At 47.8% G+C, this 19,261-nt stretch overlaps 1 protein-coding gene across 8 annotated transcripts in view; it reads left to right on the forward strand.

The window, feature by feature from the left end:
* Positions 1-19,261, forward strand: part of AAK1 (AP2 associated kinase 1) — an 81,388-nt gene that overhangs the window by 43,072 nt on the left and 19,055 nt on the right. For 2 of the 8 annotated variants that reach the window (XM_086477287.1, XM_086477288.1), the window contains exons 9-16: positions 484-563; positions 2,051-2,205; positions 2,345-2,628; positions 3,421-3,684; positions 6,605-6,834; positions 7,472-7,629; positions 8,036-8,152; positions 9,909-10,004. In XM_086477287.1, coding sequence (XP_086333413.1) covers positions 484-563; positions 2,051-2,205; positions 2,345-2,628; positions 3,421-3,684; positions 6,605-6,834; positions 7,472-7,629; positions 8,036-8,152; positions 9,909-10,004 — 1,384 coding nt within the window. Of the gene's footprint in view, positions 1-483; positions 564-2,050; positions 2,206-2,338; positions 2,629-3,420; positions 3,691-6,604; positions 6,835-7,471; positions 7,630-8,035; positions 8,153-9,908; positions 10,005-19,261 lie in introns of all 8 variants that reach the window. The other 6 variants (XM_086477281.1, XM_086477284.1, XM_086477286.1 and 3 more) reach the window with 5 other exon arrangements.

A 19,261-nucleotide genomic window follows, 5' to 3' on the forward strand; every position in this document is an offset into this window, starting at 1 on the left:
AAGTATTTTCTTTTGGTGTCATGGACATCTGTGACATGACACTTTATTGTGTTGTATCCAGGTAAGAAGAAACCTGGGTTTTTTTTCCCCATGTTCAAGTGATTATTTGTGTTCCTTATGAATGAGACATGGTTTTGGTACTGTTATGCCTGTATTTTTAACAGCATCATTAGTAAGTATTGCTGCTGTTGTCCACAGATGGTCTTTTAAAAATACCCAGGTGTGCTATGAAGCTTTGTGTTGAGATTCCACATGTAGTAAATGGTCAAAAAGCTGACCTGTATTTTTCCTTTGTAAAGACTCTCCCAAACTACTGTGTCTTCATGATACTGATGTCGACGGGTTTGTCCCGTGTCTAGCATAAGGAATAACTGCTTTGAGTATCCTCCAATCTCCCCGTTTTGTTGTGATGCTTTTGCAAATTATTTCTGACTCTGATTTCTGCCCTCAAAATACAAAATTCCGTGTTTTTGGGATCTGCAGAACTCTCCAATCCCCACTAAACTCCCAGACCCGGTTAAAGCAAGTGAAGCTGCTGCAAAGAAGAGTCAGCCCAAGGCCAGGTAACCACATCTGCGTTATGCTCAGCCCTCTCTCTTTTTATTGTCTGTTGTCTTTCTGCTGTTTACTAGGAAAGGTGCTCGGTATATTTAGCTGCTTCCTTGTGGTCTTGCATTTACACATGGAGGCAAACACTGCAGTCCTGAGGCCTCTGCTTCAGCGACATAAATAGCCATTGATCTCCTTGATCTGAAAGGCAGAAAATGCAGATATTAGGGGAAATTTTTCTGCAGCGGGGGTGGGGGTGGCGCTTGGGCAATACTCAGCATGACTCAACATCGAGGCTTTTTGTGCTGAAGACATTGCTTGACAGCAGCGCTCGCAGTTCGGGCGCTTAGATGAATCTAGCGGGTCATCCATCCGGAGGCAGTACCCGGAGTACCTGGGAGCAAAGTCAGGAGAAAGACTGCGGCGGGCCTGGAATTGGCCCAAAGAACGCGAGTCTGCCGAGAAACCGCATCGGGGACTGTTGCTGTTGGAGCTTGACCCCCGGCAGATGATAACCTGACCCAGTAATTACTGCATGAAATTGCTGCGATCTGTGCAAGCGTCCTGTAATTTTTTCTGGGGGGAACACGAAAGCCCAAGCAGCCTCCATCTGAAGAGCCCAATTAGTGGGGAAACCGCTGTACTGCTGTGGCTTTTCTCCTCTCCTGCTGCTGCTTGCTCTGCTTATGATCCTGTCATTGAGACTTGCAAATCCTGTTGGACAAAACTTGTACCTTGTTTTACTGCAAACTGAGCAGTACAGCAGTGGGTACTCCAAACCCAGCAGTTTTCTTCCAACTCTGAAATAGGGCATCTCTCCTCCTGTCTGTCAGTCCCAGGAGTCTGCTTTGTTTATTTTATAATTGAGTGCAGTTACTCTCCCATTAGTGGAACAACTTGATATCTAACAAGCAAATGTATCCACAGAAGGGCAGGGTTGGTTGTCTGGCTGCTTGGCTCTGTTGCTGTGCATTTTTGGAGCTCGGTAAATATTGAGCAGAGATCCAAAGAGGTCCAATGAGCTGATTCTGGGGTAGATGTACTAAAAAGTTAAGGCACTTTTTAAGATGGCAGTTTAGACAACTCTACCCAAAGGTGCCAGCTGCTCTTAAGCTAACTCGTTATGTCCTTCATCTGCTCAGCCAGAACTCTGAGTGGATTTAAACAATGTGTTGCAGCAAATATTCAAAGGAATTGAGTGGTTTTGACAAGTTCCAGCTGTCCAACAGGAGAAGATAGCACAATTGGCAAAGAAGTCAAAATGATAGTGTTGGATTAATTATCGTGAATGCATCCGTTAAGTTTTACTGGGCTTGAAGTTTTCTGGAAAGAGTCGATGTGTGTCTGGATGCCCACAAGTGTTTCGCCTTTATGAGTCACGTACTGCTGAAGTGTGGATGAGGTTTTAAACCCCTCCTGTGTGGTGCCTGCACCAACTAGCAGGCTAACAAAGACGGTGCTCTTACTGCTCTTCCTCTTTATTCCTTACCTTATGTTGTAGGCTGACAGATCCCATCCCTACGACAGAAACGTCCATAGCGCCCCGCCAGAGACCTAAAGCAGGACAGACACAGCCCAACCCTGGAATTTTACCCATTCAGCCAGCCCTGACGCCGAGGAAGAGACCCACAGCTCAAGCAGCCATTCAGCCACAAGGTGAAACGACCCTCCCTGTGCGGTGCCTTCCTGCCGGGCACCGTGTACTGCAGGGCCATGGTGCACATTGATCCAACTGATCTGGTTTGGTTGGTTGGTTTGTTTGTTTTGTTGTTTTTTTTTTCCCTCCCAGTTGCAGGACCTGCTGCCCTGGGCAGTGGTCAGCCTTCGCTCCCTGCAAGCGTCCCGCAGCAAAAAGCAGCCCCTCAACAGACTCCGGCGCAGCCACAAGCCAAGCAGGTGCCAGCTCCGCAGCAGGCCTCGCAGGCGCAGCCCCAGGTCCCTTCTACTCAGCCTCAAGCCACGCCTCAGCATCAACAGCAGCTTTTCTTGAAGCAGCAGCTTCTGCAACAGCAGCAGCAGCAGCAGCAGCAACAGGCGGCTTATTACCAGCAGCAGCAGCAGATGATGCAAGCTCAGCAGGTAGGTGTGCACGGCCGGGTTTGTTGCATGCTTCCTGTGCTAGAGGCCCGCAAGGCTGTATCTTTGCGGCAAGGCCCCTCTTTTTGGGGGGGGATAGCTGCAGGTTTTAGGCATTTTCCAATGCGTCTCCAGTTTTCTAGCAAGGCTTTTTGCTAGGCAAGGCTGGCATTTTTAACTGTCGATGTGGAAGGCCTTGAGATAGTTTTGTCATGTGCGAACATAAAATAGGCAGTGCTGGTTAAGATTTTACAGCTCTAAATGTTTCAGGGTCTTGAGGTCAATGCTCAACTGATGAGCAGAGGGGTACAGTTTCTCTTCTGCTCTTGTTGTGGCACAAGAAGCCTGGCATGCCTCTGCAACGGTAGGATTCAGGTCTGGTTTTGTGGTAGACTGCGGTGATAAGGCGGCCTGTGAACACATGATGTGTTAGACGGGATGTGTCTAAATGACAGGCTTGCGTGCTTAACTGAGGTGTTTATAGCAGCACAGATCTCTGCTAAAGCATATTTAACAGTGGAAGCAAAGGGCCAGTAAATCTTCCTGTCCTGGGGAAAGGTTTGAATCGGTAAAAATGGGAGAACGGGATTTGGGACCACAGGACAGTCTGTGCTGGGGGAGCCCCGTGTGGGCAGGTGTAGCACAGGAAGGCTCTAAGGTTAGACCAGGAGGCCGTTGCCCACCACTCCTTTGCAGATGGTCTCCGAGCCATCGCAGCCTGTTACTGCTTTGCCACTTGGCAGTGGCTATAACCGTTCCCGTGGCCGGCCCCACCTTCTGGTGGTGGTATCCCAGTTTCCAGCTGCGCAACAAACGGCTCAGCAACTGGTTGTTTCCCAGTTCCCAGTGATGCAGCAAGGAGCACCAGCACAGCAGCAGCTGATGCAGAACTATTACCAGCAGCAGCAGCAGCAGCAGCAGCAGATGATGGCCCAGCAGGCAGCAATGCAGCAGAAGACAGCAGCAGCAGCCGTGCAGCAAAAGCAACAAGCCCCGGCGCCACCGCAGCCCCAGGCCCAGCAAAGTGCGGCCCAGCCAGCGCAGCCGCAGGAGCAAGTGGTAAGAGCCTTGTGGGGAGGAGTGGGGCAGCAGGATTAGGAGTCCTGGCAAGTGCCAGGAACATCCCAGCAGGGCGGGTGGGTTTTCGGAGCCCAGGTAATGGGTGCTCTAGGGCCTGCTGGCCCCTGGTGCCTTGGTACTGAGTTGGAGATGCCAGCGCTAAGCCTGCTGCCTCGGAGACATGGGCAGTTGTTTGGAGTGCTCTTCCAATGGGATGCTGGACTCTGGAGTTGTGCTCTGGGTCCATAGAAAGAAACAAGTAGGTGATGAGTAGAAAGCAGATGAGAAGATAAAAGTAGCTGCTTAACACAGCTTCTCCCTATCCCTCCCCTGTCACGTTGCCTGAGAAGACGTGTGATCAGCTCTTACAAAAATTATTTGTACTTCATGCATCAGGATGGGCACCAGGCACAGAACTACTTTATGTTGCTGCTTGTTTGGAAAACTTCTGTCTCATATTCAGGGCTCTGATGCAGAGGAAGGTGCAAGCAGCCTTCCTCGTTGTTTCTGACGTTGGGATAGCCTTTTTTTGTTCCTTAATGAGTGCTACAGAAAGGAGACTTTTCAAAGCATCGTATCTATAAATAAATAAATACATAAATCATCCACTTTACTAATCATCTGAACATGCATCCAAAATAAATGCTCTTTACTTAATGGAAAATATGGCTGTCTGCAGCAGGGAAATAGCCAGCTGTCCGCAGTGCTAAAGGCGGGGGAGCCGTGCCAGAGGGCAGGATCCCCGTTGCCAAAGGGTCTCTGCAGTACATGTGGGAGGAAGCTGTGCCTTTTGCTTTCATTCCTGCAATCCTGTCCGCTCTTGCTTGGTTTTGGGAGCGCAAGGGGATGTCCCTGACTCTGGTTGCGTGTTGGAAGGAAAGCATGTGCCGGCAGCGGGCGAGAGGAAGCCGCCCGTTGCTTTGCTGCACCAGGTTGCACGTGTGCAAAGCAAACAGCGTCTGATAACAAACCGCTTCAGGTTCACGGTGTTTGAGTCCAAACTAAGGGTCAATTTGTGCTTGTTTGTTCATGAGTTGCCGGTTATCGAGGACCTAATTAATCTCTTGAGCATGCTTCCTTTGAAGTGACATGAGGAATTAATTTGACTAATAAACTCCATAAGCCAGTGACCTGAGCAATGCTGGGGCAGCGCTGTTTGCTTCACTCTGGTGTGTCTCAAGGCTCTGTCGTATTCGCCCCCTTTGCTTTTGCATTAATTTTCAGCACTAAGCTGGTTGTTAGGGTAGGGGACGAGCTTGGTGCTGTTGTGTTCCTGGTCTTGTCACTGTTTTGCTGAATGACCGGGGGCAGGTCAGTTTGTTGAAATCGGTGGGAGGTTTTTCAGTACAGGCAGACGGGTTTTGGATGACGCCCACTATTACCCTGTTCCTTTTAGAGGAGAAATGCCTGAGATGCAGTCTTGAGCGTGCATCTCTAAAGAGCTTTGCTGTGATTCACTAGCACCAAAACAGTCTTAATTTTATTAAGCTTGAAAATTAGCCTTATTCCCCTGGAAGGCTGATCGGCATGGACGCATCTGGACGCTTTTCCAGTCCTGCAGCAGCCAGGAGGAGAAAGGCAGTGGTCGGCTCATTTAAAAAATGATAGTGAGACATGGTCTCTACAGAGCAGAGTCTCTGAGCAGAAGATACCAAGCCAGGACCCATCAAAACCTTTTCATGTTATGAGACTTCAGCTTAATAAGCTCTGCCTTCACTGCTGTGGCGATTTCAGCACTGCCCTTTTATTTCTCAGCACCAAATGTACTGTTCTGCAGTGACCTATATAGCGCGATGGAAGGTGGGTGCATCAGAGGCAGTCAGGTCAGTTTGCTTCTCAGCTGCGGTGAGTTAGTCTGCCTGAAAATGCCAGAGGAAAAGCAAGACAGCTAACCGCTTGTTTGCCTTGCCCCGCTGTAGTTAAGCACCGCACTGGGGGTGTAGCTCTTTCTCTTGTTGCCTTCTCGGATCTTTCCAAGTCTTTCATCTGTCTGGCTTGGTTGAAAATGGCCTGGGGTGATATGGGATGGGGAACAGAGACCTAGTGCCCAGGCAGCAGAGGTGACATGCATACCTTTCTGCTCTTTGCATTCTAGTTTTCCTGCTTTAAATCCAGCCATATCTCGCTGACAGACAGATTTTGAAAAATCACGTAATTGGAAGTGATGCTGTTGTTTATCACTGCAAACCGGTATTTCAAGTATTTATGGGTTTGTGAGTTTAACCCAAGACTGAGGTAACAGAAGAATAAGGTTTGAGGAAACCCCTTAAAGTTTCCAAAGAGTTTGTAGCTGGGTTACCTTGGTTAACACCTGAACCAAATGTGCCTGTTTTTCTCCTCCAGATTTTAATGTCAAATGTTGCTCCTGTGGTCCTTGCCCCCTTTGTGGTTTTGGGTGTGTTTTTGGGTTTTTTTTTTGCTAAAAGAAAGCTAAGAAAGCTGCTTGCACAAGATTTCTGCAGAAGACCTGTAGTCCTTTAGGGATTTGACCCCAATCACACAGATAAGTCTGCTGGAAGAAGCGCTGCGCTTCACCTTACCCCCACTCCGTGTGTCCCTAGGACAAGACTCCTGCACAATACTGTCTGATTTCTTTTTTTTACCTCTGCCCTGGATCTCAGCCTCTTTACCCACGAGCAAGTTTCTGAGACCAGCTAGCCTTTAATGACAAGCACTAATAGAGGCTTCGCCTCCAGAGCTGCACCATAAAAAGGGGAGAAAGCTTGTGCAATTGTAATAATCCTGGAGTGCTATAGATCAGCAAATCCCCCCTGCCCCCGATTCTTTTGTTTGTTTGTTTTTCCCCTCCAGACTGTCCCCAACTCATGACTTGAAGGTCAGCTCCTCCAGCATATAGCTGTTCCTTCGTCCTGGCTGCCGTTCACGAGCAAGGACGTAACCGTTCTACTTTTTCTCCTAGATGCAGGCACAAATGAGGCAACAGCAAAAACCTCAAACCACGCCCCCCCCAGCAGTGCAAGGGCAGAAGCTGGGCTCTCTCACCCCTCCGTCCTCCCCCAAGACGCAACGCGCAGGACACAGGAGGATTCTGAGCGACGTGACCCACAGTGCAGTTTTTGGGGTTCCAGCCAGCAAGTCTACCCAGCTCCTGCAGGCAGCTGCTGCCGAAGCCAGTCTCAACAAGTCCAAGTAGGTGGCTGCTCACTTGGTGTCAGAGGGTATGGAGGGAGGGGATAGATGAGAAATCTCTTCAGAGATTTCCCAGGCAAAGCTCTGAGATGAAGATAGCCAGCAAACTCTGAGGTCTAGATGAGTCTTTGCCTTCTAAGACCACAGTTTAGGGCTCGGCAGAAAGTTGCTGAAAAACTTCCCCAAGGGCAGAAGTCCTCCTGAGTGCTTCTGTGTGCCCCAAAGACTAAGCGAACGGGGCCTTCCTCTGGCTTACAAAAGCTAGTGTCGTTTCAGCTGTTCCACCAGTAGCCCTGGTGTGTGCTTCACGCTTCTTGCTTAGCCTCAGCGCTTCCCCAGGAGTACCTGCTAGCTCACGTTTGTAGTGTCTGCAGGCAGGAAGCCTCCACGTGGGCACTGCAGAAAATTGTTCCAAATGGGATGCTTATGGTGCTTGGTTTAATCCCTGACACCAGGATGCTTAACCAGATTGGGAGTAGGTAAGGCTAACTGGTCCCAGCTTTCTGCGCATGCAAGTACAGTAGCTTGTGCTGAGTGTTTTAAGTAGGAAGTAGTTGTAATGCAGTAGCTTGGACCAGCTCATAGATTCCAGATGGGTTATTAACGACTGTTGTTTGGTTGGGATGATCACATCTAGATCTGCTTCCACCACACCCTCGGGTTCCCCAAGGACCTCACAGCAGAATGTCTATAACCCACCCGATGTCTCCACGTGGAATCCGTTTGATGATGATAACTTCTCCAAACTCACAGCCGAGGAGCTGCTGAACAAGGACTTTGCAAAGCTGGGTGACGGTAGGTTCATGGAGGCGGTTTAATGCCGGCCTGCTCTCACAACCGAGGATGGCGTGGAATGATGATGCTTTTGGTCGGGTGCTGCTGGGGTGCCCCCCTGTTGTCATGGTCCCCTGTGCCTGTAAGAGCTAAATACTTCCATTTTCCCTTCTCAGTCCCTGTCCTCTTTGCTGAGCAGTTGCAATTAAATGAGCATGATCCTCAAAGGGAGAGGTACTAACTGCTTTGAAAGTGGCCTCGATCATTTGGCTGCAGAAGCTACGGTTTAAACTGCTTCATCTGCGAGTTATGATTTGCAAGGAGGGACTTGAGTCGCACATTTGAAATAGCATCCTAAAAATCTGGGTAAGCAACCTACCTACAGAATGTAAGTTTTTTTCCCCTAAATCTGCGTCTGGCCTTTCAGGGAAAGCTCCAGAAAAGTTGGGCAGTTCCACAGAGAACTTGATTCCAGGTTTCCAGCCGGCTTCATCTGCAACCCAGGCAGATGCATTTGGTGGCTCTTCCTTCACTGCTGGATCAGGTGAGTTTGTCAACATGTCCTACAGGGCAATGCCCGGGGCAGCACCATGGCAGAGAAATGGCAACGCTTTGTCGTAACCTCTTTGAAAGGAAGGTAAAACTGATACAAGCTGAGCTGAGCCTTGGCACTTCAGCAAAGAAGGGAAGGTAGGAACGGCATGGAACGGTAGGAACTTGTCACAACTGGGTGGCAGAGACAGGACCCATTGCCTGTAGGCAGAGGTGAGGCTTTTGGTGAGGGAAGAAATTAGGTGAGCCCCTGAAGTTCACCAGACAGCTTCTTAACGTGTTGAAGTTCCATGCAGCACATACGTGGTGTGCAGTAAGGGAATTGGACTTGGAGGCATCAGTCGGACATGCTGGAGGATATTCCTTGCCTGCAGTTGTTAGGCTGTATGAAGGAGGAGAGGAGCAGGGATAATGATGTCTGTGCCGCAGAATGAGGAGAGTAGCAGAGACGGGAGTGAGCAGGGAAGATCCTCTGAGGAGAGCACAGTTAGTCTCACAATGGACGTGTTAAATGGTGAAGGTGAGAGGTTTCCACAGGCTGGGCTGTCTGGGTCTAGAGGCAGGGAGTCCTTGGCTTTTCTGCAGAGGCCTCTGCACATGTGACCTTGGCTGGTGTCTGCTTTGGTCCTTGGGTACCAAGGTTTTCCCCTGAGCAGCCCCTTCTGTGCCGAAAAAACTCGGTGAGCGCTGCTGCTCGTTTCTGGTTCCTCAGCATCAGTTCTCACTGAATGCAGCGAGCGCAGTATTGACAAACTGCTTCCAGGAGCCCTAAACGCAAGTAATCCCCTCCCCTGTCTTGTGCGGCCATTGTTACCGGTGACAAATGCAGCTGTTTGGTGCTTCCCGGTGGAAGCACAAACCCTTGGTGAGAGGAGTCCTGGGAAGAGATTGAAGAATCCTTTGTGGGGCGAGAAGTGACAAATCCATCGATGCTTATTTCTATTATAAAAAGAGATTTAGAGGAGCTTATAGCTGAGCTTGGTATTGTTGACTCCTACCTGAGCATAAAGGAGTTGAAGTCCATGATGCAGGAGTGCTCTAGGGAGTTGCTTTCTGAGTTTGTCCAGCTGTTCAGTGCCCTGTGAGCAGTTTTATGACGTTCCATCAGCCTTTGTGGGGTGATGCTGAGTAGCAGCAGCTCCACATTCAGCTGTAATGTACCTTCTGCAAAGCCTGAGAAGCACCTGCATGTTCTCGGCTTTCTGGATGCTGTAGCATGTTTAATTCTTGTAGTGCTTGTCTTTAAAATGTGCCCTTGACTCTCCTGTCCGGCAGTCTGGCATAGGAAGGTGTCTTGGAAACTCCGTTTGGGCTGGGCTGGGCTCTTCTAGCCCTTTTTCTTTCCTCATGGGTATAAGCCCGTCTGATGCAAGGTGTTGTATCTGTAATTTCAGACGAGGAGGCCCGACATGGGGGCTGGCCTGCTGTGTGTCCTTTGTTAAGGCATTTCACCTTTTGTTTCGCTTTGTGAGATAATAGTACTGCCCTTTCAAGGAATGTTTTGAGATCTGTGGGTTAAATTGTGTTGGAGAGCTGCATGGTAATAGTTGTTTGTTTGTTCTTTTCAACATTGCTTATTTCTAGCAACATAAAGTTGTTCTGAGTGTGTGTGTTTGTGTGGTGGTTTTGTCAGGCGGTCGCTGGGACTCTGTAATAATTGAGCTGTGCCCATGCTGAGGATTTGCTCGATGCTTTCTGCTTTTCTCTCCTCTCTGTTTCACTCTGCCTTTTCTCTTCCTGGTTCCCAGCTGAAAAAACGAAAGACATTCTGAGTTTGGACACTAGCCCTCCTCTTCTGACTGTGCCTGATCCTTTCATTCCTCTCCCGCTATCCGACACGCCAGGTAAACGGAACTGAGTTTATGGAGGGGGGCAGATTCTTGCTGGTTTTGTACTCTTAATCTTCCAGTTCTGTTTCTAGGCGCACCTGAAATCCTGGGGCTCAGTCAGTGGTGCTGGGTGCTGACAAGCTCTGCTGGCCTCGGCGGTAGCAGTGACACGTCGCGCTTTCTGCTGTTGAGTGTCTGTGGGGTGGCGGGAGCGGTGCTGAGCACAAGAGCCCGTAGGTTTCATGGCAGACCCTAGGGTTGTCGTTGTTTCTAATGCCAACAATGTTGGTGTCTTTAAAGTATTAAAGTTCAGTATTCAAAGCCAAAAATAATCGCCCCATGATTACCTGTTCTCACCTAAGCCATTTTCAAATTGGTCTCTAACGTTGAAACTGTGGTTTTCATTATTGTTAATCTTCCTTTCCCAGAAGCATCAGTGTTTCTTTGGCTTCCGAGGTCTGTTGCAAATGCGGGCTTCATGTGCAGCACAAGTTAAGATGTAACCTTTTCTGAATTGGCAAAATTTTCTAGTGCAGTTGGTAGCTATTTCCATTTACTTTGCAGTACTACTTAAAAGTCTTCCCTGCGTGCGCATTGCTGACTGCAGCAGCCAACACTTTTTAGCACAAGATTATGTAAGTGCTTAGGAGCTTATTTGCAAATCGGTGGGATTTGGAATATGGGAATGTTTTTTTATCTTGGAGTTTCTCTAAGCCCTCTCTGGTGAATGTCTGTGGCAGGACCCTTCTTGTCAGCTAACCCCAGAGGACAAGTGCTTGTTACTGCTCTCACCCGTGTCCTTAGCTCAAGCTGCGGGTGACTGGTGGTTTGACAGGAGAGGACCTGAGCTTCAAAACGATGTGCTTGCAATGATGGCAGCTCTCCATGGAAAGTTAAGCAATTCAGGAAGGGAAAAAAACCCAACAAACCTGTTTTTTTCCCATAACTGTGTGGAACTTGCTTCCTTCTGGTTGATGCTCAAAGAGCACGAGAAACGTGTTTTGCTTCAAAGGGATTTTACTCATGAATGCTGCAGTTTGAGAAAACGAGCAGAACTTACAGGTTTTCTCCCCGATGCGAGCACTTGCCAGGAGCTGCTCTGCCCAGCTATGGTTTGAAAAGAACCGCCAGGAGGCAGACGACTGCACCTTTTCCGTTTGGCCCCCCAAATGCTATCGTAAATGTTGGGTTTCCTGACTTGAAGTCTGGCAGCACAGATGACTATTTAACCCTCTGCCAGCGTGCTCAACTCGTACAGTTGCACACCAAGACGGTTGTTTTCCTTATTGCCTACTGAGTTCTGGTGCAGCACAACCGTGCGAAGGAGCAGTTGCAGCCTCAGCTGCAGGAGCTCTGCAATTATTTATAGTACAGAAACCGCTGCAGAGAAGTTGCCTTTCAACCCTGCCCTTGGGTGCAAATAATCCGAGCAGCAGTTGTCTGCAGTTTTTGTGGTGCTGGGTTAGGTGCTGGCCAGCTGTGTATCATTGCAGGCAGGTGCTGAACCTTCTTCTGCTCATCTCTCTGCTGCCTGCGTCCGGTCCTGTTGCCCTCAGAGGATCTCCCCTCCTGTGGGGGCAAGGGCATGCAGGAGATCTGGCTTTGGCTTCCTGCAGGTTCCTGCAAAGACATCTCTGATTGATTTTTTTTTTTTTTTAAATTTTTTTTTTAACATAAAATTTGAGGCCAGGAGTTCATGAATGTTTTCAAGGACTGGAGCTACAGACTTATCCTTAGTGTTGAAAGCTGAGAAGGGTTGTCTGTGCTTGTAAATTCAGCAGAAAAGATAAAAATCCTACATTTGGACTCAGGTTTTCAATCTGTGTGTCTGTGATGCAGAACAGAGTCATCTTTGTTCTTCTGTGCCAGCGTTACCTGTGCAGATAATCCCCACAGCAAGCAGAGAGGGGTGTGCTGACTCGGGTGTGAAAGGCATTCTTTTAGGTGTGCCCCTTGGGTCAGTAGAGCTGGGATTGACTTGAGTCTCTTAGTATATCAGCATCTCCAGTTCCACAGAGCCAAGCTGCCTTAGCTTTGTGGTGAAGCAGCTGAATTTCTTTGCATGCTTGTGAAGTCTTTGCTTTCTGCTTGGAATATTTTTATTTCTGAGAAAACCTTGATAGTGAATCTCAGTGCTTTGAAAACATTTTATGCCTGTCTTTTTATAGACTGGGAGCATGCATAGCCCTTTCAGAAGTAAAAGCATGAGCCTTTACCCCTTGGTTACAAGAGCCATGTTGTTCAGGAAGGCTTTCAGCACAGGCATAAGCGAGGCTTTGATTTGGTATTTTCCCTGTTTGTCATACAGAGCCAGTTTTGTTGGCTCTCTGCGCTCTAAACCTGTGACAGCTGACGGTCTGGCTGAGAGCTCAGCTGCTTTTTTTTTGCTTAGACCACAAACTTACCCCCTTTGCTGGCACCTGAGGGCGCAGGTGGCATCGCTTGGATGTTGGCCAGAGACCTCCTTGGGCTCTCCCACCTTTCCTCTGTGTGCTCAGAGGGACAGATGAGCCTTTTTATTACAGATTCCCGAGAAACAGTAAGTGATGCTCAACGCATGACACATAGCCATAGGGTGCATCCCCAGACAGCATAAATAGGTTCAAGTGGAGGATCCCGCGGCCGTGGAGCTACAGCCAGCAGGTGTGGCTTTAAGTACGACTGCTCGCTTGGAGGTTTAGCCAGAGCGTGGTTTTGGTTCGTGTGGTCGGTTAAATGTGTACAGGAAAGACAAACCTTGGGCAGCAGGTTCCAGCAGACTACCCTGTTTGCTCGGAGATGTGTAATGTCCTAGAGGAGGTGGTTTTTCGTTTGTTGTGGGTAACAAGCTTCTCAGTAAGTGCTTCTAGAGAAGAGGTAACGTAGCACCCTGTAGAAGGCAGAAATACCAGCTCTGGACAATAATCAAATGGAAGTAGAATGGTTTTCGGTATATTCCTCCTTCTCCAGTGCGTAATGGCTGCAATTCTTAGTGGAATTGTAACTGGTAAGAGGAGCTGGCAAGAGGGATGTAAAAATATGGCAAAACATCTGTTAAAATAAGGGAGAATTAAATATTCATGCTGAAAACATTTTTCCTTGTGCACATGTAGGAAAGTGAGCCAAGTTCTTCTTAATAAGCTTATTGCAGGCTTCACTGCAGATTAATCATAATGGAGTATTTGATCAGAATGGTAATTTTTCTGCTACGTGTGGCTACTTAATGTCTGCCAGTATGAATTCAGCTCGTACGAACATGGGAGGCTAAATTTTGCACAGGGTATTCCGGAGACCCGAAATTAAACTGAGTTAGGAAGCCTCAAGGCAGATCTTTCCCGTTGTCATTGAGTCCCAACCTAGAGTTTTGAGGCCCGTGGGGCACAGTAGGGTTTGTTTCTTTTGACTTCATTTCTGTTGGCATGAATAGACCTTGGACTCGCTGCTGAAAACCTGCTTTGCAGAAGTGTTGAAGGAGAGGTTTGACCCAGAGCATGTGAATACTTCTGCTTTAGCCCGTGTCCCTTATTAGCCGCTGAAATTGAAATGCTTAAGTGCTGTCTTGACGTAGTTACCCGCACTCTTCAGACGTCCGTTGGCGTCAGGAAAGGTTTTGGATAGATCCTTTTTACTCTAGAAGCAATCTGCTCAGAGGAACAAATTTTTCAGTGAGTGAAGGGTGGATCCAGTGAAACGTCCTCTGAGATACTGCCAAAAATATTCCTTTCCAGGTGTTTGAGGGTCAGTTGGTTTGGGGTGGGACGGGGGTGTCTCCTTGCTCTAGTTCCAGCTAAATGTTGTTCTCCCAGGTACCCTGTGCCATCAGAAGCGCTGGCTTATTCTCTCTTCTCCGCAGAAGCGGAGAGATGAGGTGGTGGGTGTGGGTCCTTGGCAGCAGGGCAAGCAAGGAGAGGTTGTTGAGCAGCAGCACTGAGCTGTGAGAGCTGAAAACGAGAAGCTCTGCTCCTCCCTGTTACTGGATGGAGGACAAACTTCCCCGTGCCGCGGGGCGCCCCGCGCTGAATCATGGGCGGGCTGGGTCCGGCGTGTGCAGCGTGGTGGTACTGGTGGCCTCTGCAGCAGTACAGAGTACAATGTCATCTCTGCACAATGAGTCAATCTTTTTTTTACCCCTTTCCAGAAGAGAATGGATCATTCTTTGCCAATTTGCACGACCATTTACTCCCTGCAGTAATTCAGCATCTTGGCTGCAGCTGAGAGACAAAGGTGCCTTTAGTGTCGCTGGTTATTTGTTTGAAGAACAGCAACACCAAGCGGCCTCTGCGACGTTGTCTTGCCCGTAATGGAAAGTGAGATAAGAGAAATTCCACGTCTGGCACAGCCAAGTAAACATGCAGACAGAGCTGGGGAAGGAAACACAGGCCAAGAAAGCACGGCTGGGCCATCTGGGCACACACCGGACTCTCAGTTTTGATGAAAAGGCAAACAGCGTTGCTTATTAACAAGTCATTGTCGTGCTGGAGTTCTCTGAAGCTTTCAAATAGCACTTTAAGGATGATTTTTGCCTTTTTATTTCTTTCAAATACCAATGGACTTGTGTGTTTTTACGTTAGCCCAAGAGGATGCTTATCGGGGCTGAGGAAGCAGATATCTTGCAGTGCGATTTCAAAACAAAATGTGTCCACGCCCTTGGCCTGTTTCTAGAGCTAGCTATCAAAAATGGGTAGCCCCGATAACCATTCCTGCTTAAAACATAATTGTCTTCAAAAGTGTAAATTTTAAGCAAAACTGGGGTTTTCTCAGTGTGTTCTGACACGCAGCCTTCAGGCACTGGGTTTCCAAGCTTTCCCTGCAGGGTGCTGCACCAGCGTTGCGAGCTGGAGGTGAGTTTCAGGCTATGGCAACGTTTGGAGAACTAGAAATAGGAAAGAATCGTGAGGTGCTGAGATCAGGTTGCTGAAGCTGGCAGTTTCTGGGACCTGGAACCGTGAGCTAGGACTCCCTTGTCAAAACACACAAGTTCAGCTGCTTTAACAGGACCGCTATTGCTGGTGTAGGAGGGCTCTTGCACTTTTTGGCACAAAATACTTGCTGAGATGTTTTTAATCAGCATAACTCTCTCTACCCCAGGCCCGTAGGTTCTGAGAAGATAACTGTATGCTCACCTATGTCGGGGTGTTTATACCAATTGTAAAAGAAAAACTATTTCTGAGGAGAACTTGTGTTTGTACCAAGGTGACACACTGAGACGAAGTAATTGCAGACATGCACGGACACCTATTGGTGTGTACTAACAGTTTGGGTTCACCTCCTGAGTTGGGAAAATGCAAAAGGGGAATTACTCATCTGGTAACTTGATGAGTCAATTGCTGTATTGTTAACTGAGAGTAGAATGTGGTGTTTTGATGGTTTGGAACAGCAAAGCCAATGGACCACTGGAATCCCAACTAAATGAGTGTAAATAGTACCTACTGTTGTTTCAGGCTGGGTTCTGAGTTTGATCTGAAGGGGTATTATTTTACAAATATTTGAGATCTTGAAAGTTAAACTAAAATTGTTTGATTTTGATCTCTTCAGGAGCCACTGCTGAATGTTGTCCTACTGTTCTCCGTGGTGTTTACAAAGTCATGTGCGTGTGTATTTAAGGCATGCCAATTGCTTTTTTTTTCCCTCCCCTTCTCCATTTGTGCTGTATAAGAAACAATTCCATTTCAGAGAAACTCCATTAGGAAAATTAAAGTCCAATGCCTTCCCTTGATTAGTCAAAGTCCTCTGTTGCTGAATAATGTGCAGGGCTTCCTTTAATGTTTGCTTAATCAATAGGCAGAAATCTTCCTGAGTGACTAATCTATACCTACCTTGGTAATTTGCTCTCCCACTCGCAGCACAGTTGACTTGGCAGGATTTTTACAACCTTGTCTTTCTTTCTCAGTTGACATCCGAAGAAAAGAACTCTGCTGTGTGCTCTATTGACTTGTCTTTCTTTTTGCTATTCCTCCGCAGTACACGAGTGAGTAATGTTCTTACTGTGTGCGGTGCCTGGCTGGTGGACTCCTCTGGCTTTGAGATGTTGCATCTTGATTGTTCCGTGTGTTACCAACGTGTGACAGATTTTGGCCATCCGTTCCCTTTTTGACTTGCAAGTTTCTCGGGAGTCTTTATTTTTTCTAATAGCCTGCCCTAACTAAAAACCCGTTTGCCTCCCTCGACTCTTGATTTATGTTTTTTTGGTAACTCTAGTCCTTCTTAAAACGCTTTCTGCTTACACTTTGTCGCCTAACGGGTGTATCGCCAAGTACAGACGCAGCATGCCAACTTACAGCCTTTGGCAGCGGTGGTGTGGCAGATGCAAAGTCTGTGCAAATTGACTAATTGTAAGTCTCGAACATCAGATTTGTGCATGTGTTTGGAAAAGAAGGGATCTGAAGAAAAAGGTCAACATTTTCTCACTGGATTGTCCAAAGCTGTGCTTCTCAACCCGCGCACGGGCCCTGAACTTGCTTTCTTGTCCCGTGATAGAAATCCATAGTTAATTCTGCTGATGCTAAGTGGCATTACTTCCTTCTTATGTTGGTGCAAAGGCTCTGAAAATTCCTGGAGGAAATGATTTGGTTTTCCAGTCTCTGAAGCTACCAACATCTGCCATTTGGGGATGCCTCCGAGAGCTGTTTGTTAGCTGTAGGCTCTTGCTTTGCTTTTTCTGCCACGTGTGTTGCTTACTCTGACTACAGCAGGAAACAATCAGCAGCTTCTTACTGTGAGCTTGGGAGGAATGTGAAACGTTCATCTAAAGGCTGCAGTATGTGGCTGGGCTTTAGCTCTGGAAAGGGTTGATAGCGCACTTTTTAATCCCCCCTGCCTGCTTCTAAGCTTAGACACCTTCTTAAGACATGCTAATGAATCTTGCTTACTCAGCCATCGTCCTTACTAGCTGATGCAAGGCCATAGCAAACCTGGTGTCAGGACTGAAAACAGGCCAAGTAGAAAACCCATGGAAAATGAACTAGAAGTGGTCGGATCAATCCTGAGCCTGAGTCAAGCTTCCTTCTCTGTCACCTGGAAAGGTCTGGCACGTTTTTGGTAGGCTGTCTGGGGAAGAGGATGCCTCCAAGAGGCAGCCTGAAGTGGGAGCACAGTTACTGATTGAAGCAAACGTTTGCCAGATGGAATTTGATAAAAGCCCTTCCGGAGAGCCCTTCAGGAGCTGCGTGGTATAAAATATCGCTGTATTGGGTTACATTTTCTTAACCTTGTTTATCCTTGGGCTTGTTCATTTGTCTGCATATGAATAGTCTGGATATGTCTATTGAATTTGAGGCAGAAGGACCTCTGGTGCTATAAAATCCTGACTTTAACTGCACAGCGATTGCTACAGAGTGTGTTTTGTCCTGTCACGCTCCAGTCTGAGCTCTAAGCATGCACAAAATTACTTGCAATGAGCCCTGAAACTGCAGCATAGGAGAAATTTCTGTCTGTTTGTTTGTTTCTTGTTCCACTGCTGTCTGCTGCATTAAGTGATCTTCTTTGCCAGAGTGAGCACTTCCAAAATGCAGCTTGTGGTTGAATGACCACGTGCCCGGAGAGCCACAAGAAACTGGTACCGTAGTGGCGAAACCTCTCTTGGTTTTCCTTCCGTGGAAGGTCTCTGCTCAGGGGACGGCAGGTGGGAGAGGGTGTTCTAGAGAAGTCCATACCCGAGGCTGTAGCCTTCGTCTCTTTCTGCAAACGGCAGTTACGTGCTGTTTGCTTTACTGGTGGAGTCTGTTCTGCAGTTGATGGTCGCTTCATACTTGTGGGACTTGGAACTGGTGTGTTTGTACAGATAACAAAACCGAGCCTAGTTATCCCAGCTTTCCCTTTTCTTGCATTGCTGGCTTTCTTACTCATTCAAATTGCTTAGCATTGCTGGCTTCTCACCATCTCAACCGTGGCTTTGCTTGCAGGTAAAGCAGCTTTTCTCTTGGAAATTAAACTTCTGCTAGAGAGTTCCCCTGGTAGCAGGACCCGAAATGCACTTCAGTATCATGAGAGCGCCTGGTTTTTTCTTTCTAGGTCTGCATATAGTTACAGCTGCCTCATGTTCACGCGTAGGGAAACAGCCTAGAGAGCCGAAGGTGCCCTCCTTGAGTTACTGCTTTGATCATTGCAGCTATGGTGGAGCAGAGGCTTGAGAGCGGGGCTTATTTGCCACTGCAAAGGCACGTAGTGTCTTGGACTTGAATGTCTGACGTGGATTCAGAAAACTTCCCTGAGCCCACGGGTGTTTTAATAAGCCTGTCGTGCTAAAGAGCACAAACCTGACTCTTGTAGAGAAGGTACTCCTGCTAACTAATGCAGAGCCACGGATTTCTCTGGGCCTTCGCTAACTTTTCCTTTGTTCCTGGTTGAAGGTGGATTTCCCACCACTTGAAGCGACTGCTGTGCCTTTACTTCATCTCTTGTTCCTGCGGTTTAGTACGAGATGTAACACAAAACAGAAACCAGGGAAATGAACTGCCAGGCCTCAAAATAGCGAGGCATCTGATTTTTGTTACTTTTGGTATCTCCTTTCCCGTTCATCCTGACATCTTCTTGTTATTGTTGATCTTCTCAGCCTCACTCAAAAAGGATAAAGTTTCTTTTAATCCTGCCCTAAGAGATGTGGTGGCTACCTGTAACAGTGTTGGCAGAGCAGCACCGACAAGGAAGGACATGAGAAAGGAGATCTCGTGAATCAATTACCAAAATAAGACAAAGAACCACTGACAGTCTGAAGCTTTGCATAAAACCAGTTGAGCCCAGGGGACTGGAAAGAAAACTGACACGTAGGGAGAACGCCACCATGTTTGTTCTCGTAATCTCTGTGTGTTTAGAAAGCGTGGGTGAGCTCAATAGGCATCTTTCTAGTACCTGGCCACGAGGCAGCTCCAGTGTCTGAAATGGAAAGTCTGCAGTAGTAAAAAAAGGAGGAAACTGTTTGGAAAGGTAAGGTTGAAGGAGGGAAACTTTGGGGAGCAAGACACTTGGAAATGAGGTCATCAAAGGAATGATTACTGTATGTATGGGTTTGAAAATGTAGGTTGATGCAAGTGCCTTGGGAAGAGCTGGGTGTGGGCAGACAGGCCTCCTGTAAGGGTCTGCTTTGAAAGGAGTGTCTTAGGCCTGAGTCTGTAAAATGGGAACACGTTCACAGCGTACGTACGTGTCGCTTCATAGCTTACAAGCTCCATCTCACAGTAGGAGCCAGACCCGATCTGAAACTGCCCAGCTCTGAGCCGGTCCGTAATTTCTCCCACAGTTGGGTCCTGTGCCTTGCTATCTGCATTAATTGCTTTAAGACGCTGTTCCAGTCAGCT

Source organism: Leptosomus discolor, chromosome 23, assembly GCF_034619465.1.
Source record: "Leptosomus discolor isolate bLepDis1 chromosome 23, bLepDis1.hap2, whole genome shotgun sequence".
Classification (NCBI taxonomy): Eukaryota; Metazoa; Chordata; class Aves; order Leptosomiformes; family Leptosomidae; genus Leptosomus; species Leptosomus discolor.